This window comes from Schistocerca gregaria, chromosome 1 (assembly GCF_023897955.1).
Source record: "Schistocerca gregaria isolate iqSchGreg1 chromosome 1, iqSchGreg1.2, whole genome shotgun sequence".
NCBI lineage: Eukaryota > Metazoa > Arthropoda > Insecta > Orthoptera > Acrididae > Schistocerca > Schistocerca gregaria.
The window spans coordinates 893,090,012-893,109,833 of NC_064920.1; the positions used below are offsets into that span (position 1 = coordinate 893,090,012).

At 41.0% G+C, this 19,822-nt stretch overlaps 1 protein-coding gene across 1 annotated transcript in view; it reads left to right on the plus strand.

Moving 5' to 3' along the window:
- The window catches only part of LOC126273784 (uncharacterized), a 210,005-nt gene that overhangs the window by 176,618 nt on the left and 13,565 nt on the right, over positions 1–19,822 (plus strand). The window contains exon 3 of the mRNA XM_049977059.1: positions 1,132–1,364. Coding sequence (XP_049833016.1) covers positions 1,132–1,364 — 233 coding nt within the window. The remainder of the gene's footprint in view (positions 1–1,131; positions 1,365–19,822) is intronic.

Genomic DNA, 19,822 nt, shown 5'->3' on the forward strand with positions numbered 1-19,822 from the left:
GAGAGACGTCGTGGATATCAGAGGAGAGGTGTGATTCTCCACACAAACAACGCACGTCCTCATATTGCTCAACTAACCCTTGAAACCATCGACATTCCTGGTTTAGCACCTAGTGATTTCCATTTGTCTGGTGCACTGCAGGAGGCATTACGTGGGAAGAGGTTCCAGGACAACGAAGACGTGAAAATGTTTGTGGCGAAATTGGTTCAAACATCAAGATAAAGAGTTCTTTGCAGCCGGAATAAAAAAGCTTGTAACTCGTTGGAACAAGTGCATAAATGATCGCCGGCCGGAGTGGACGAGCGGTTGTAGGCGCTGCCGTCTGGAACCGAGCGACCACTACAGTGGCAGGTTCGAATCTTGCCTTGGGCATGGATGTGTGTGATGTCCTTAGGTTAGCTAGGTTTAATTAGTTCTAAGTTCTAGGCGACTGATGACCTCAGAAGTTAAGTCGCATAGTGCTCAGAGCCATTTGAACCATTCTGCATAAATGATCAAGGGGATTATGTTGTAAAGTAGAAAAAGTATTGTTTTGTAAAAATAAACGCTTTTTTCTCCAGACTATTTGTCTCTCTAATTATTGAATGACCCTCGCTGATGGAAGAACTTTTATGTATATGAGAAACAACAGAGAACTGAAGTTTGAGTAATTTGGGTTTTAACCCAGTACATTGGTGCAAAAGTCTGATGATCCATAACTTTACAACTTTACACCATCACATCTCGTCCCCTTGCCGGCCAAATACTAGCTTTGAAAATTTCTTCCACCACCAAGATTCGAGAGGGCGTGCGCTAGTGACATCAGCTACGGAAGTGTGTAACGTGACTCCATGTACTATGTACATCAGAAGTATGTTTTAACGTTATTTATACTAAGACTGACGCCAGTTACCTAATGAACTGATCACACAACTTTTTAGATTAATGGTCAAAGATCTGTATGAATCATCCACTTTGAATGTAATCTATGTGAAGCTGAGACGGAAATGTTCGTTACCAGTCATGTTTTAGCTAAATAACACTCTTTCAACAGATATGAATGATTGCTGTCATTATAATACAACTTGCAAAACTTACTCACACAGTTTTTTATGCAAGAATGGCGCTAAGGTTTCCTTTCACTGTTTACAGCAGGCCAATTGATGCGAAGGGAGCGCTAGCGTCGCTTTCTGAACTGGCTGTTCCTGAAGAAGTGAGATTCTGGGAGATGAAACAGTTGATGAACGAATGTGAAACGTTGCCACCACCGCCACAAGCAGCGTTAAACGGGTCTCTGAAAGCTCTGTCGTTGTCACCCGAGTCCGAGGCGACAGGCCGAAGCATCTCCAAGGCTACTCACACACTCCTCAGCGGCGTCGTACCAGGTAACGAACAGCGACGATGGGATTAGAGCGTGTAGGTATCATCCTCTCAACGCACACTGCGATTATCGCAGGTGTCACCTAGTAATAGGCTCGAAGGATGTAAGACGAAATTTGAGTGCTGAAACCAAAATGTGTTAGATTATGGCATAGTCATAGCTCTATTTTTTAAAATACCAGTACCACTATTTTTAAACTCTAATATTTATTAGATCATTGCCATAAATCATTTTCAATTGTTTAACATTAACATCTGGATAAAACTGGCCTCTAGACTTTTTCTTGCATTGCCATTTTCAGCATGTTGCTACTGCATATTTTTAATGCCATACATACGCCTTCCATTTTGTCAATTTCTTGATCTTTTCCTGTTTTTAGAAGGCAACAGAGAACTTCTTGAGTCCATGTATCATCCATTCGTCTGGCTAAATGTCCCCCTGTCTTCATTTCATTTTCACTGTGGTCATAATTACTACTTCCACTCTCCTTCGTTCCTTGGTAGCCCTGCGCCTGCTACACGGACGTCTGAGTCACAGCTCTTGTACAAGATAAGTAATTTAAGTAGTAATAAACTGTTTTTAACACTTTAAACTAATTTATTACGTTAATTATAGTGCTCTGCAAGCGTACCATTAAAGGTTTTTGTCTTACTCACGTATTTTCACAGTAATCACGTAAAGTTCGTTTTGTTTACATATCGCGGCCAGGCCGAACTTTTGAGTTTTCAGATTAAACTTCATACCGCAATCTTAAGTGCATTTACTGATAGTTTAGTGTGCTAAATACGTTTGCTGCCCCTTTATATCTGTAGAGTATCGTCATCTCTTAAGTAATTTCCAGTAAAAAACTTCTGAACCACTGTTTACATAGTCGCGAGTAGGCCTAATTTCTCGTACACGTATTTTCATTGTTTTCCGGTAACTTAATTGTCTTTCTGTCACTAAAATCGATTGGTACCATGAGTGTAAAGTGCCTGACGTGCCGTAGGATCGTTAGCTCCGGGGTCTGGTGTGATGGATGTAGTAACTTTTTTCATTGGGGCGACTGTAGTGGCGTGGGAATTGGGAAAATGAGCGAGACTCATCAGTGGTTCTGTAGGCTATGCAGTAGAGATAGGAAGATTGTGGAACAGGAGGGGAAAATTGCTGCCCTTCAGGCTGAGTTAGATGAGGCTAGGCGAGAACTGGGCAGGTTAAGGGGGGAGAAGGGTATACAGGGGTGGGAAGTGGCAACAGGCATGAGGAACAGGCCAAGAAATTCTTCTGACAGCTTTGTTATTAATGTACAAAATAGGTTTGACCTGTTGCCTCAGTCAGAAACTGATGAGCCTCTCACAGAAGTAGATGTAGACAGGGCTCAACAAGCTTTCAGCAGCAAATTGATTAAGAATGTAGGGAAGTCTGCAAAGAGAAAGAAAGTCTTCTTGCTAGGTAGTTCGCATGCTAGGGGTGTGGGCCAACTTCTGCAGGATGAATTAGGGTTGGATTACCAGGTCACAAGTTTTTTCAAACCTAGTGCTGAACTTGGGCAGGTTACAGAGGATTTAGGTTCACTATGTAAAGGTTTTACTAAGGAAGACACCGTGGTTATTGTGGGTGGGCCGGGCAACAGTATTGACAGAGATCCGGGGTACAGCATAAAGTGTGACCTGGCAAAGATTGCATCGGCATCGAATCATACCAGTGTTGTGTTAGTGTCGGTTCTGGAGCGCCACGACCGACCTCATTTGACCTCTTCTGTCAGGAGAGTTAATTTGGAGTTGGAACGGCTACTTGGATCTGGTGCAGGGTCACACATTGGTGTGGTTCCTGTTGATTCACTCTGTAGGTGGGACTATACTAGACATGGCCTACACCTCAACAGGAAAGGGAAGGGTAAACTGGCTGGGCTGATAGCAGGAAATTTAAAGGGGGGAGGAACTACATCTCATGGTGGAAACTCTTATTTGGTGTAAGATCAGTGTCCAGTGGGAAACTCAGCCAGGCAAGTACTAAAGATGTTAAAAAAGTTCAAGATACTCACAAAAGTAAAGTGAAAAATAATGTTAGTATATTTCATCAAAATATTGGGGGATTGAAGAATAAAAGTACTAAAGATGTTAAAAAAGTTCAAGATACTCACAAAAGTAAAGTGAAAACTACTGTTAGTATATTTCATCAAAATATTGGGGGATTGAAGAATAAAATTGATGAGCTTCTGCTTTGTTTAGAAGATATAGAAACCAAGAATGTAATAGATATACTATGCCTGTCTGAGCATCACATTGTCACTGATATGCAAAAGGTTAGCATCAATGGGTACAAATTAGCTGCACATGTAAGTAGAGATAATATGATGAGAGGAGGAGTTGCCATATATGTCAAAAGCTTCCACAGTGTAAAAAATTTAGAAACTAAAAAATTTTGTGTAGAGCAACATATGGAAGCATGTGCCACTGAACTTAAACTAAATGATGGCACTTTCATAATTGTAACAGTGTATAGGTCCCCCTCAGGGAATTTCCAGCTATTTCTAGAAAACTTGGATGCTTTGTTGTGCTATCTGTCAGACAGGGGGAAGCAAATTATCATTTGTGGGGATTTCAATGTTGATTCCCTGAAAGAGTGTAATAGGAAGAATGACCTTTTAGTATTACTCAGTTCTTTCAATTTGAGCTCCGTCATTGATTTTCCTACTCGGATAACAAAGAACAGCAGTACATTGATAGATAACTTTTTTATAGACCAAGATAAGTTTAAGGACATAAATGCTTATCCTGTTGAGAATGGTCTTTCAGATCATAGTGCACAGCTTGTTACAGTACATGACATAGCTCCATGCAGTATAATAAATCAGACTTTCAAAGCAGTGCGTTCAATTAACAATATAAATATTGCAAACTTTAGGGAAAGCCTACAGCAGCTAGACTGGGATGAAGTGTATAAGGAACCCGATGCAAACTTGAAATATAACTTATTTCACAATACATTTTAAGGGTATTTGAAAATTGTTTTCCCAAGAAAATAGTTAAACATAATTCCAAGAAAACATATAAAAAACCTTGGCTAACTAAAGGAATAAGAATATCTTGCAACCGTAAAAGAGAACTGTATCTAACAGCAAGAGGGAGTACTGACCCCGAAATTGTTCAATATTATAAAAACTATTGTGCGGTACTAAGAAAAGTTATTAAAAAGTCCAGAAGCATGTGTATCATGTCTGAGATCAGTAACTCTGATAATAAAATTAAAGCAATTTGGAATGTTATTGAAAGGGAAACAGGGCAACCAAGAGCACAGGAAGACTAGTGCAATAAAACTGAATGACAAGTGCACTAACAAACAATCAGAAATTGAAAATATTTTGAATAATCATTTTTTAAATGTTGTGGAGAAAATAGGATCTAGATCTTCACTAGAAGAGGCAAGGCTATTAATAGAAGAGGCCATACCTGCGCAGTTTGAAACAACTGTAATTCCACCAACCTCTCTCTCTGAAATCAGTAAAATAATAAACTCTCTGAAAAGTAAAAGCTCTTACGGAATTGATGGCATTTCCAGCAAAGTACTTAAAGCTTGTTCCCCACAGATAAGTAGGATTCTCAGCCACGTATGTAATAGCTCTTTGGAGCAGGGTGTTTTCCCTGATAGACTGAAATATGCCATTGTAAAACCATTGCATAAAAAGGGGGATACGTCGGATGTCAACAACTACCGCCCAATCTCTTTTCTGACAGCTCTATCAAAAATTTTTGAGAAAGTAATGTATTCAAGAGTAGCCTCCCATATTTGTAAAAATAAAGTACTAACAAAATGTCAGTTTGGTTTTCAGAAAGGCTTTTCAACAGAAAATGCTATATATGCTTTCACTGATCAAATATTAAATGCTCTGAATAACCGGACATCACCCATTGGTATTTTTTGTGATCTCTCAAAGGCCTTTGATTGTGTAAATCATGGATTTCTTTTAGATAAGCTAAATCATTATGGTTTGAGTGGGGCAGTGCACAAATGGTTTAATTCATACTTAACTGGAAGAATGCAGAAAGTTGAAATAAGTGGTTCGTGTAATGTTAAAACAACAGCTGATTCCTCAAACTGAGGTGCTATCAAGCACGGGGTCCCACAGGGTTCGGTCTTAGGTCCTTCACTGTTCTTGATATACATTAATGACTTACCATTCCACATTGATGAAGATGCAAAGTTAGTTCTTTTTGCTGATGATACAAGTACAGTAATAACATCCAAAAACCAAGAACTAAGTGATGTAATTGTATATGATGTTTTTCACAAAATTATTAAGTGGCTCTCAGCAAACGGACTCTCTTTAAATTTTGATAAAATACAGTATATACAGTTCTGTACAGTAAATGGCACAACTCCAGTAATAAATATAGAATTTGAACAGAAGTCTGTAGCTAAGGTAGAATTTTCAAAATTTTTAGGTGTGTCCATTGATGAGAGGTTAAACTGGAAGCAACACATTGATGGTGTGCTGAAACATCTGAGTTCGGCTACGTATGCTATTAGGGTTATTGCAAATTTTGATGATAAGAATCTCAGTAAATTAGCTTACTATGCCTACTTTCATTCACTGCTTTCGTATGGCATCATATTCTGGGGTAATTCATCGTTGAGTAGAAAAGTATTCATTGCACAAAAACGTGTAATCAGAATAATTGCTGGAGCCCACCCACGGTCATCCTGCAGACATCTATTTAAGGATCTAGGGATCCTCACAGTAACCTCACAGTATATATATTCCCTTATGAAATTTGTTGATAATAATCCAACCCAATTCAAAAGTAATAGCAGTGTGCATACCTATAACACCAGGAGAAAGGATGATCTTCACTATGCAGGGTTAAATCTGACTTTGGCACAGAAAGGGGTAAATTATGCTGCCACAAAAGTCTTTGGGCACCTACCAAACAGCATCAAAAGCCTGACAGATAGCCAACTAACATTTAAAAATAAATTAAAAGAATTTCTAGATGACAACTCCTTCTACTCATTGGCTGAATTTTTAGATATAAACTAAGTAAAAAAAAAAAACTTAATCATTAGTGTCATGCAATATTTTGTGTAATGTAATTTCTTGTACAGACATCTTTTATTAACCTGACACGTTCCACATCATTACGAAGTGTCGTATTCATGATCTATGGAACAAGTATTAATCTAATCTAATCTTGATTCATTTGGATTTTCCTGTCTCTCTTATTTGTTCCCAACATGCTGCTTCCCATAGCTCATGGAACAGCCTCAGTTTTTGAACTGTCCAGTCTGCCGGAGTGGCCGAGCCGTTCTAGGCGCTCCAGTCTGGAACCGCGCGACCGCTTCGGTCGCACGTTCGAATCCTGCCTCGGGCATGGGTGTGTGTGATGCCCTGAGGTCAGTTAGCTTTAAGTAGTTCTGAGTTCTAGGGGACTCATGACCTCAGATGTTAAGCCCCATAGTGCTCAGAGCCATTTTTGAACTGTCCTTGTCTCACAGGCAGGAGTCAAAAGCACTAATAAAAAAGGACTGCAAATTTCCAGTTATTCAGGAATCAGTAACTTAGTTTTGAAAATTCTATTTTTATTATCAAAATCACTCCTGGATTTTTTCTCCTGTATTTAGTACTTTTTTAATTGAATTTATTGACCTTTAGCTTACACTATACTGCCAGCCTATACTCACACAAAACATACAACTATCGACAGAAAATTGGCGTTAGAATATCTGTTTGCATACTCACACAACTTGTAGACGGAAATCAATGTAAAATCAAATTTAATAGAAAACTTTTGTACAGGCAATTGTCAGCGATATGTTGGTCTTACACTCATATGAATATGACAACTGAGAATCCCTACATCGCGCGGAAAAGTATGTGATTCGGTGTTGTAAACAAACGCAGGTTGGCAAGCTTTAAAAGTTTTTGTGAAATGGTCGTAGTGCTATCCTGTAGGCCGGGTACCCAAAGGAAAGGTAACGTGCGTCCTCTTTTTCTGCACAAGAGCAGAAAGGCGTCTATGATGTGCAGTCTGTGAAGACGTTTACGGAGACATCCGTAGTTAAATTTGAGGCTGGTTATTAGACAGGCGATGTGTCAAGGCATTGAATTTGTATGAGATTTTGTGGAATGGGGGACAGACTAATCAAATGTTGTGTACGTCTTGCCTTTTTGTCTTGTTGTTTCCTCCTGTTTCAAATGACAGTCTTCTATCGCGCGTCTGTGTAGGACATATTGCTAATCTATACTTGGGATTGCAGTGCAGATAGTATGCCATGGTCCAGGCAGTTTCTTTGCCTAAGCAGTCGACAGCCAGGTGCGGTTCGAGAACATTTTCCCAAACAAACGACTTGGCACCTCCTCCTCTTCGTCCCCCTCTCCCTCGTACACTTTCACCTTTGTCAGTTTTCGCTATTTCTGATAAGCACTGTATACAAATTTTTCACTTGGGCGCCCCTCTCAGCTTGGCGCCCCAAGCAGCCGCTGCTAATTGTGACACGTCCTGTATAGAAATCTTACAGCTGTTTGCCTCTCGTGCCCCAAGCGACGTCTTGTGTTGCTTGGGTCCGGAACAGGCCCATTCAACAGCTCCACTGCCAAAGATCCCACAGTGTTTCCACTCGAGCGAAACTAATGTAATGGCGTTTTTCATGCGTCGATTCCAATATTTCGGTAAACCTGAATTTTTAAATACTGCTAGAGCAGATAATCAGATGCTGTCATCCATCCAGGCTGAAGAGCTTCCAGTATAGCAACAATTTCCGCAGCCATGATACTCGACCTTGCTGGTAATTTGAATAGACCAGGCTCCCGCAAATACGGTATGCAATACGTACTTCCGACAGGGTCATTGATTTCGGAGCCGTCAACACTGTTATTTATTGCCTCCGGAAACTGTCTTAAAAATTGTTCCCAAATTTTACTGTTGTTGTGAGCCTCATGCTCATAAGTAATGTCAGTTATTACGTTTATCTCAGACAGTGGGAATAGGATGATAGAACTGTGGACTCTACATGCTCTAATGACCTCCCCTGAAAACTCCGCCGGCCGCGGTGGTCGAGCGGTTCTAGGCGCTTCAGTCCGGAACCACGCAGCTGCTACGGTCGCAGGTTCGAATCCTGCCTCGGGCATGGATGTGTCTGATGTCCTTGGGTTAGTTAGGTTTAAGTAGGTCTAAGTCTAGGGGACTGATGACCTCAGATGTTAAGTCCCATAGTGCTCAGAGCCATTTGAACCATTTGAAATCTCCTGAGTATCTAAATACACTTGTACTACTGCAGGAAGAGCTCTAATGATCGGGAAGTCTCCAGTTAAGCACTGTACGCTTTGGTTTGAGGCGACAAATTTCAGATTGTTGGATGCATATTGATTCCTTTTAAGAAGCAATTTGAAGCTGAGGTACCGGCGGCGAAGATGTATAATAGGGACATGTGCTTCAACCAAGAGTGCACTGGTACGCGGGGAACATATTACTAGGGAATAGGTCATGGTATTCAAACCACCATTTTAACTGGAATTTTACCATTCTTTCCAACACTTGATAGGCACATTGTAGTAATGATATGGGTTAGTAGGACGTCACCGAGTCAGGGTTCTTCCCTGATTTGAGCACAGGTGTGTCCTGCCTATCTTTAGGGGCTCCATGTTATAATGTTCAGAGCACATTTTATTGTTATAACGGAGTAGGTATTGTTCTTCGTATGGCATATTTCTTCCAAACAAGCACTTTACATTGGCATTTATTAATTCTGTTGAGGCAACTGTCAGTTGCAGAAACATAATAATCATTCACATAATACCTGGACTACCACCGTACAGTAACCTGTTAGTGCTGTGCCGACCTTCGAGTCTTCATATCAGCTTATGGCCGATGAAGAGTCCGAGGTATTTGACACTTTCTTCGAAGTTAAGAGGTACTGATCCAGTGCTATTACCACTGGCAGATTCGTTCTGTGCCTCCGAAACAGTGTCGCATTTGTTTCATCTGTGGATGTAACCAGCCTGTTTCTTGTGAGCCAGTGTTGGAGCGCGGACACTGCGGTTGGCATCTGTGACTAGCAGTCTTCTTGGGATGCACTTTCCACGTAAACATATGCATAGTCTGCATATTGTGAATCTTTCACCTTCACCAGGAGTATCTTATGAAGGGCAATAGTGTAATATTAAAGAGACGAGGGACCAAAACAGGTCCTTGTGGCAACTCCACACTTGTAGCTCTTGGTCCTGTCGCTCGTCCTTCATGTACGACCTGTAGCAACCAATCAAAGAGAAAAGACAGAAAATGTTCTGTGTTTGGGCTAGGCATTGTTCGATTATTTTTGTAGCTAGCGATGGGAGCACTACATCACCGTAGGTGCTGCTTAGGTCCAGGAAAAAAAGAAATTGGTAGATACGTGTTTGTATGTTACAAACCAGATGCATGAGAAGACTTTCAATAGCTTTCTGTTTGCGAAATCCGCCTGATTGCTAGGAAATAGGTCATGGTATTCAAACCACCATTTTAACTGGAATTTTACCATTCTTACCAACACTTGATAGGCACATTGTAGTAATGATATCGGTTAGTAGGACGTCACCGAGTCAGAGTTCTTCCCTGGTTTGAGCGCAGGTGTGTCCTGCCTATCTTTAGGGGCTCCATGTTGTAATGTTCAGAGCACATTTTATTGTAAAAACGGAGTAGGTATTGTTCTTCATATGGCGGAACTGACAGCACATTGCAATGAATATTATCTAGGCCAGGAGTAGTATTTTTACCGGAGGAGAAATCTCTCTGCAGCTCGACTGCTGAGAATGGCTGTAGAGAAGGATGACTGTCTTTGAGATTTGGATCCTCTGTGCTAGGCGGGTGTTTCACGAAGGGAGGTGATTTCTTATGTAACATTTGTTCCATAACGCAACTCGTAGACAGTGAATTGTAAAGACAAAGTATCGAGGGTTTCTAGAAGCTCTTCATCTTTTAGCACACACTTGACTTTTTAGTGTCCTTAGACAGAGCATTTCAAAGGTTTTTCCAACCTGCCCTTTTCTTATTTTTCAAAACCCTCTTGGTTTCCGCTTGTATTTTTGCAGGCTGATGTGGTTTTGTTGGGTATTATGGCTCTTACATTTCCTAAATGCTTCCTCGCGTTCGTTCACTTTCAGTGTCCCACAACACAGGACTGGCTCTGTTTATAATCCAAAGCGGCTTCTGCTGAGGAACAGCCTCTACAATGGCTTCAGTAATGCACAGTGTTAGTTTGAAACGGCTGGAAACTAGATCTTCAGATGTCTCTAATTGTGGGAGACTCCCCCAACACAAGCAGTGCATGGCCAAAGTGTTGTAACAGGGATGTCATACCAGCGCCTGATAGGAGCTTGTCAAATGGCCTGTAGTTAGCCAGTCCAGTATATCAAGGTCAAATTCTGAGGTTCATGTAGATACTGCTGCGGCTTGTATGTCTTGGTTGTTGCATCTACATTCAAGAACATCGTAAGACATATTTTTTATCACAAGTATAGCTACCCCTCCTCATCCATCGTGTGTCGCATCTAATGATGTCACAGTCGGCAAGTGGAAAACCCCCGTGGTCTTAACGCTTGAGCCTGGTTTCTAAGACAATTTTCTTGGAGTCTGAGAGGACAATGCACTGAAAATAAACAATATTAAAAAAGGACAGTCAGCATTTTGGCGAAAATACGTTACCGTACACTCATCTCAAAATTACAGTCCTCAGTGGCCTCTGTTGCATACTCATTTATAATATCGTAGCAATTGCGACTGTTTTTTACTTAATTTAAACCTGCAAGCAACAATTCAAAGTCTCTTGTATTACAGGATTTTTTTTGGAAATTTCTCCCATGGTTCAGTGACATCTTAATATTCCAAAATTTAAATGCCTTTTCATTATAATTCGCTATTTCTTCACAAATTCGGTATTTTACGTAATTAATTAAATCTCCATTAATTTTGGGTCCCAAATTCGTTCACATTTATGTAATATTTATTTAGTTGCTTATTTCTATTAATTCATTAGCTTCACTCGTCAATATTTGTTTTTATTGTATACGAAACTTATGCTACCAAACAATTGTTTGTATGTTATTAGTATAGCCTTATTGACATCTACTTCCATAGTTTCGTGTTAAATTTAATTAACAGTGTTCACATCATTCAGCTGTAGTCAAGGTTACTGCAAACAATTGCAAAATCAATAATCTTCTCTGCAAAAAAAACGCAGACAGCAATAAACAGTATTACGTATGTGTGGATATCATACCGTTCGAAATTTCCTACTGTCATTTACATCTAGGTTTGCCATATCTAGCTGGGACCTCGTCGGGACACTCTGAGATGGGGGTGTAGAAATGCAGTAAAAATGTATTTATTATAATTACTTTTTATTTAGAACATAGTTGCACGAAACTTGTTGCGGAACAAGTAGTTGGTACACCATATTTTTCGGACAGCAAGCCTTTTTTTCCCTTTACATATTTATAAAACTCTATGCAAATCAGCTTGTAGCTAAACTGGCACTGCAAGATTGATTTCACAGTCCCTGGCAGCAGTCGATTTCTGTAATCAGTCCACTGGGCCGACATCAGCAAAAATACTCTTCCCATAGTGGCTTTGTGTGCGAGAATAGAAAACAAATACTCGCATAATTTTAGCAGATGGCATTTACGTTCAGGATTTTCGGTTTCCTTAAGAAAATAAATCCACCTTTCCTCCACGGACTGCTTACACTTCCATTCTTCAGAGTCACACTTAGTTTCTAAAAAGCTCTTCAGATACATATATTCCAGAAAACAATTGTCGCCTGAAATCTTCACACCACTTATAGTCAGGTATATAACAGTGTTTTCAATCATCAGCCAATCTGGAGTTTGAGATAGCGTCATCCAATCAAATACTTGGTATTTATTAAGAGAAATAGCCCATTTCCCTAAGTAATCAAATGCTTCAGAAAGCCCATCATCTCTTCCTCAAATTTCGAAATCAAATTAATTATTTCTTGAGTATGGTGGTCATTCTTTAATTTGTTCAAATTCATCCTGATTTGCACGCCAATAAAATTCACTGATCGGACCACCGAAAAAAATCTAAAATTGTTCTAGGTGACCCGTCTGTGGCGTCAAAAAATTGTTTTATGGAATCGAAACTTAAAAATTCTCTAAACTGCGCGCATTAACAACAACCATCTTGTTTTCCAGTGAGAAAAGGGTGATGATTGACATCAACATACAAGCAGAACTCTTTCAGCTTCTGTGTCCTCGCAGTATAGACTGAAAAATAATTAAATATTTTCATGAGATTATTTCAATGTCGACAGTTAAGATTCCAGCAGCGCTTTATATGGTATTGTGGAGCAATCGGGAGGACATCTAATTCCTTCTACATTTTTTCCTAGTTCTTTGATTTGGTGAAACACATTCCGCTGGCCGCGTCGATAAAGCCCTCCGAAGTTGGTACTGGTATTGTCTTCGCAAAAAGTGAGTAACTTATCTAATGGAATTTGCAGTTATCTCCATGTCTCTAGACAAAACTTTGCAATTGTGACCGATGTTTCGTTGTTCAGTGAATCAAACTTAAGCTTCTGTTGGATTTCATCAGTTTCAGTAAAGGAAACAACTTTTCAGCCTTGTGGGTCGATGCATCGGTGCCTAAGCCATAAAATGAAATCTCATGCAATTGTTTTATGCATTCGGACACGGAGTGTGGTGGACAATATTTTTACAAATTGCAGTACCTTCCGTCTTGGCTATAGAATGCTTTGCGGCGACTTTGGTGTCAGGATACAATGCAGCAGTCAGATTTACGGTACAGTTACGAGAACTGAAGATGCTTTACAACTTTATAAGCTTTTGTTAATTCTGCAGCAGCAACGAGCACTTCCTACTGGCTATCTTCTTTAATCACGTATAAATAGACTTTTTATGTCGAAGCTACTGTGAATCTATTTGTATGATTCTTCGTAGTAACGTAATGCGTCACATCTGCCTTACCTCCGTGAGTTACTGAGATGAAACAACTACAAATCTTACACAACGCTTCCTGACCGGTACATTCTTTCTTGACAAAAGATCACTCGTTTGTGCAATCATCCGAAAAGTGACACTTTCTCTTTCCATCCTTAGGCTTTTTAGTAAGCTATGATAACGCAAGTTTATTATATGGTAAACAGTCGACAGTAACACTTTAGTCATCGAAGTACACATCACTACACTCTTGAAGCCCTATACCTGCAGTAAACACTTCAGACATTACTAACTTGCACTTGTTGTTCGTATTACACTTAGAAAGAATCGTCTTATCAGATCGCTATTCAAATGGGAATTTCACGATTCTTCCGCGTGGCGCTGCTTGAATTGTTACAGCCCCTTACTACTAGAGAAATCTGGTATTTTCTCTAATGATGGCACCAAATCTAGAAGGTGGTTGTATTGTAGATAGCCGGCCAAAGTGGCCTTGCGGTTCTAGGCACTTCAGTCTGGAACCGCGCTGCTGCTACGTTCGCAAGTTCGAATACTGCCTCGGGCATGGATGTGCGTGATGTCCTTAGGTTAGTTAGGTTTAAGTAGTTCTAAGTTCTAGGGGACTGATGATCACAGCAGTTAAGTCCCATAGAGCTCAGAGCCATTTGAACCATTTTTTGTATTGTAGATAGAGTGAATGTAACCTGCAATGCCATCTGTGAGACGACCATGTCAACATACACTTGTTGACATAAATAAAACTAACTGAGGCTGGATTTAGATGTTGCGCTAACAGATGACGCTACTTTAGTACTTGATCCAACCTCGTAACAGTATTTTGCAAAATCGGGACAAACAAGCAGATCACTGTCCTAGCTGTAAATGACTGATCATTGTCATTTTCTTCATCGTAGATATCGGGACTCACTGAGGAAATATTGTAAGGTTATTTGAGAGCTCTTACACTACACCTGGAATAACGAACTAAGAAATAGCGTTTGTTCCCGAGGTAATGCATCAAATTATGTAAAGCGATTAAAAGGAATATCTCTATTCATAGTCATGGCCACGGGAGCTGACTCACTAATATGCTGACATACTGTGAAGAAGTTAACAGAAAAATATTTCCAGATAATCAAACAAACAAAGCATCCAAAGAGTGTAGCAGATTCCGATACATTCTACTGCTTCTTGGGCAGACGTTAGTAGATCATAATAGTAAGATAGCGCAAAGATCAAATAAAAAAATGTGGCTGCTTTTCTCTTACCTTGAGGCAATATTCCACCATCTCAGTTTTGTTTTTAGAGTTACTTGCGGAGATGAAACAGAATACGCCGGCTGACCGGGCTTTCGTCACGTAGGCCAAAGTGGCAGCCGTGTAGCAAAGATGCGTGATCGTACCAGAGCCGCTTAAGACTGGATGTGTAAGTCGCCGAAGTGGCGTAAAATTGAAAGACTTGCAACCGGCGAACGGTCTACCCGGCGGGAGGCCCTCGTCGCACGACATTTTTACAGACGCCTACGGAAGTTTGTTTGGCGCTTTCCGTTCGTTTCCGCCTTCGCTTCGTCGCCTTTACGAAATACACGGTGCCCTGCGATCGCGAGAAAAAGATTCGTTTCGTTCCGGACGCGCGTCTACTGTTGTCCTGCACTCACTTTACCGGACGATGCACTCGTCACCCTCCGGAATCGGTGTTTAAATGTAACTATTATGCAAACACAATTACCGCGATCGCCGGCTAATGGATATTGCGATCTGAGTTCGTTTTTGCCTCTAGTTCATTTACTCATTTGGCAGAATAAGTACATTTTCGGCAAGTGTGGTTATTAATTCTCGTTGCCATACCATCACCATGGTCTACATCCTGAACAAACTGCGACAGTAAAGTCGGCTCGCTGCCCGAGTGATATGTAAGCGGCGACACCCACACGTTCCCGCTTAAAAAATAATTTTAGCACAGTCCTTTTCGTCTGTCTGTGTTTCAGTTCAAATTATAAACACATAGCCGTCACTTCTAGATAATTTTATTCACCGTTGACTGATGTGACAGGGTTAATAATTCTAAAAATAAATAATTTGATACCCCAAGTAAGAACGAAAATAAGTTTTTAAACTGTAAACACGACAACAATAGTGAAATTCCTCTGTTACATTTGACACTGGGCTACTCATTACAAAACCGGTTAGTTTCTAATAATCCATGATTGTTTTTCTCTTACAAATATTATTTTATACAAGCTTATGTCGATTAAACTCTATCAGTCAATAATTACAATTGATACCTTAGCAATTACATCTTGCCACAAAGACAGCTTACAATCAAGAGAGAGCAAGATACAAAATGTCTGATATAAAATAAAATCACACAAATGCTTCTGTACAAAGATTAATCAGTTGTCAATCGCATGTATTGATGAAACCTTCGGTGATATCACCGTTTTTAAAACTATGCAAGGTGGCGCAGTGGTTAGCACACTGGACTCGCATTTGGGAGGACAACAGTTCAAACTCGCGTCCAGTCATCTTGATTTAGGTTTTCCTTGCTTTCTCTAAATCGCTTCAGATAAATTCTGGGATGGTTCCTGTCAAATGGCATGGCCGACATCTTTCCCTAATCCGATGGGACCGATGACCTTGCTGTTTGGCCCCCTCCCCCGAATGAACCCTTTTTAAACTTCGTAGCAACCACCTGTACATATTACAGGCCTGACATTTAGTGTCGGAACAATGCATTGCAAGTTCTTGACAGCGCTGCAAGTATGTCCTGGCGTCTGTTTGATAACAATATCATTACATGAAAAAATAACTGCCAATGTTTCCTTTTGTCAGCTTTTCCCTAGTTTAAAAGGTTCTTATTCTACTACCAAGCACACAAATATCATCAATAATAAATTGTAGAAAAACAGACGCGTAAAAACATGAACTGCATAATGCAATTCTAATTGAGTAGATGTACATACATACATCTTTACAATAATCTGTAGTGTTTTCATCTATCAGTCATAGTTCTTTAGGCTGAGATAAAAGTTGCCTTGAATCGTGTGGAGTGGTCATCTGAACAAGAACCGTTTCATTTCCAGACCTGTCTTCTATAATAACAGTTCCTTCACTCACTAGCCTGTAAACTGTCACATACTGGCATTACAGTCATTAACAAATAAATACACATCTATTTGATCTGCAAGGCCGTCTTCTGCCGTATCTCTGCAACTACATGGAACAATGCAACAATGTAAAGACCACTATTGTTGCAAAGTACTTGATTTGTACAAGCTACTGTATCGCAGAAGTACCCGGATCATGCTATATTAGTCGGAGGCGTCTTGAACCTACCTAGTATAGACTGGGATGTCTATGGATTCAGTTTAGGTGGTACAGACAAGCCGTCGTGTGAATTACTTTTGAACACACTATCCGAAAACTGTCTTGAGCAGCTACATTGACAGCCAACGCGTAATGGAAATATTTTGGATCTGGTAGCTACGAACAGACCACACCTCATCGACGGTGTCAGTGTTGAGAAAGGGATTAGTGATTATGATGTTGTCATTAAGATTATGGTTACGAAATTTAAAAGGTCGGTCAAGAAGGCTAGGAGAGTATTCTTACTAGAAAGAGCAGATAAGCAGTTGTTAGCATCCCACTTAGTAAATGAATCGACTTCATTTACTTCCGGTACGATGGGCGTGGGAGAATTATGGGCCAATTTTAAACACATTGTAAATCACGCATTGGACAAGTACGTGCCGAAGAAGTGGGTTACGGCCGGAAAAGACCCACCGTGGTTTAACAGCGCAATGCGGAGAATGCTCAGGAAGCAAAGGCAGTTGCACTCGCGGTACAAGAAAGATCGGGAGAATGAGGGCAGGCAAAAGTTAGTAGAGATTCGTGCTGCTGTAAAAAGAGCGATGCGCGAAGCATTCAACCACTACCACGCCATACCTTAGCAAAAGGTCTGGCTGAAAACCCAAGGAGATTCTGGTCTTACGTAAAATCGGTAAGCGGGTCGAAGTCTTCCATCCAGTCACTCACCGATCTACATCTACATCTACATCCATACTCCGCAAGCCACCTGACGGTGTGTGGCGGAAGGTACCTTGAGTACCTCTGTCGGTTCTCCCATCTATTCCAGTCTCGTATTGTTCGTGGAAAGGAGGATTGTCGGTATGCCTCTGTGTGGGCTCTAATCTCTCTGATTAGATCAGTCTGGTCCGGGAGCGGAAGACAGCAAAACGAAAGCTGAAATTTTAAATTTAGCATTTGAGAAATCTTTCACGCAGGAGGATCGTACAAATATACCGCCATTTGAGTCTCGTACAGATTCCCGTATGGAGGACATAGTGATAATCCCTGGGGTTGTGAAACAACTGAATGGGTTGAAAATAAATAAATCGCCAGGTCCTGATGGGATTCCAGTTCGGTTTTACAGAGAGTACTCTACTGCATTGGCTCCTTACTTAACATGCATTTACCGCGAATCTCTTGCCCAACATAAAGCCCCGAGCGACTGGAAAAAAGCGCAGGTGACGCCTGTATATAAGAAGGGTAGAAGGACGGATCCTCAAAATTACGGACCAACATCCTTAACATCGGTTTGTTGTAGGATTCTCGAACATATTCTCAGTTCGAATATAATGAATTTCCTTGAGGTCCTTGAGCCGCTGGTGTGGCCGTGCGGTTCTAGGCGCTTCAGTCTGGAGCCGCGTAACCGCTGTGGTCGCAGGTTCGAATCCTGCCTCGGGCTTGGATGTGTGTGATGTCCTTAGGTTAGTTAGGTTTAAGTAGTTCTAAGTTCTAGGGGACTGATGACCACAGATGTTAAGTCTCATAATGCTCAGAGCCACTTGAACCACTTGAGATTCTTGAGACAGAGAAGTTGCTGTCCATGCATCAGCACGGCTTTAGAAAGCATCGCTCCTGTGAAAAGCAGCTTGCGCTTTTTTCACATGATATCTTGCGAACCATAGATGAAGGGTATCAGACGGATGCCACATTCCTTGACTTCCGGAAAGCGTTTGACTCGGTGCCCCACTGCAGACTCCTAACTAAGGTACGAGCATATGGGATTGGTTCCCAAGTATGTGAGTGGCTCGAAGACTTCTTACGTAATAGAACCCAGTACGTTGTCCTCGATGGTGAGTGTTCATCAGAGGTGAGGGTATCATCTGGAGTGCCCCAGGGAAGTGTGATAGGTCCGCTGTTGTTTCCTATCTACATAAATGATCTTTTGGAGAGGGTGGATAGCAATGTGCGGCTGTTTGCTCATGATGCAGTGGTGTACGGGAAGGTGTCGTCGTTGAGTGACTGTGGGAGGATACAAGATGACTTGGACAGGATTTGTGACTGGTGTAAAGAATGACAGCTAACTCTAAATATAGATAAATGTAAATTAATGCAGATGAATAGGAAAAAGAATCCCCTAATGTTTGAATTCTCCATTAGTAGTGTAGCGCCTGACACAGTCGCGTCGATTAAATATTCGGGCGTAACATTGCAGAGCGATATGAAGTGGGACAAGCATGTAATGGCAGTTGTGGGGAAGGCGGATAGTCGTCTTCGGTTCATTGGTAGAATTTTGTGAAGATGTGGTTCATCTGTAAAGGAGACCGCTTATAAAACACTAATACGATGTATTCTGGAGTACTGCTCGAGCGTTTGGAATCCCCATCAGGTCGGATTGAGGGAGGACATAGAAGCAATTCAGAGGCTAGCTGCTAGATTTGTTACTGGTAGGTTTGATCATCACGCGAGTGTTACGGAAATGCTTCAGGAACTCGGGTGGGAGTCTCTAGAGGAAAGGAGGCGTTCTTTTCGTGAATCGCTACTGAGGAAATTTAGGGAACCAGCATTTGAGGCTGACTGCAGTAGAATTTTAGTGCCGCCAACTTACATTTCGCGGAAAAACCACAAAGATAAGATAAGTGAGATTAGGGCTCGTACAGAGGCATATAGGCAGTCATTTTTCCCTCGTTCTGTTTGGGAGTGGAACAGGGAGAGAAGATGCTAGTTGTGGTACGAGGTACCCTCCTCCACGCACTGTATGGTGGATTGCGGAGTATGTATGTAGATGTAGATGTAGTTGTTGTACAAGTACTTCCCCTACTTCTGAAACCTTAGTCGACTCATTACACTGCAGAATGACAGATTTCTACAATGTTTACGGAACTGTTCTGCCTTCTTAAAATGGTGGGAACTAATTTCTGTTCAGTAAGCCTGACATTAATTATGTTGTGCCTGACATTAATTGTCTGTATTTTTTGTATCCATCTACAGATACTTAGCCTGGCATAAAAATAATTACTGCACCTTGAATAAAACACACATATACACTGAAGTGCCTAAGGAACTGGCATAGGCATGCGTATTCAAATACAGAGATATGTAAACAGGCAAAAGAAGGCACTGCGGTCGGCAACGCCTGTATAACTTATATGAGTCTGAACGTGGTGTTATAGTCGGTGTACCAGCGATGGGACACAGCAGCACCGAGATAGCAATGAAGTGGGGATTTTCCAGTATGACCATTTCACG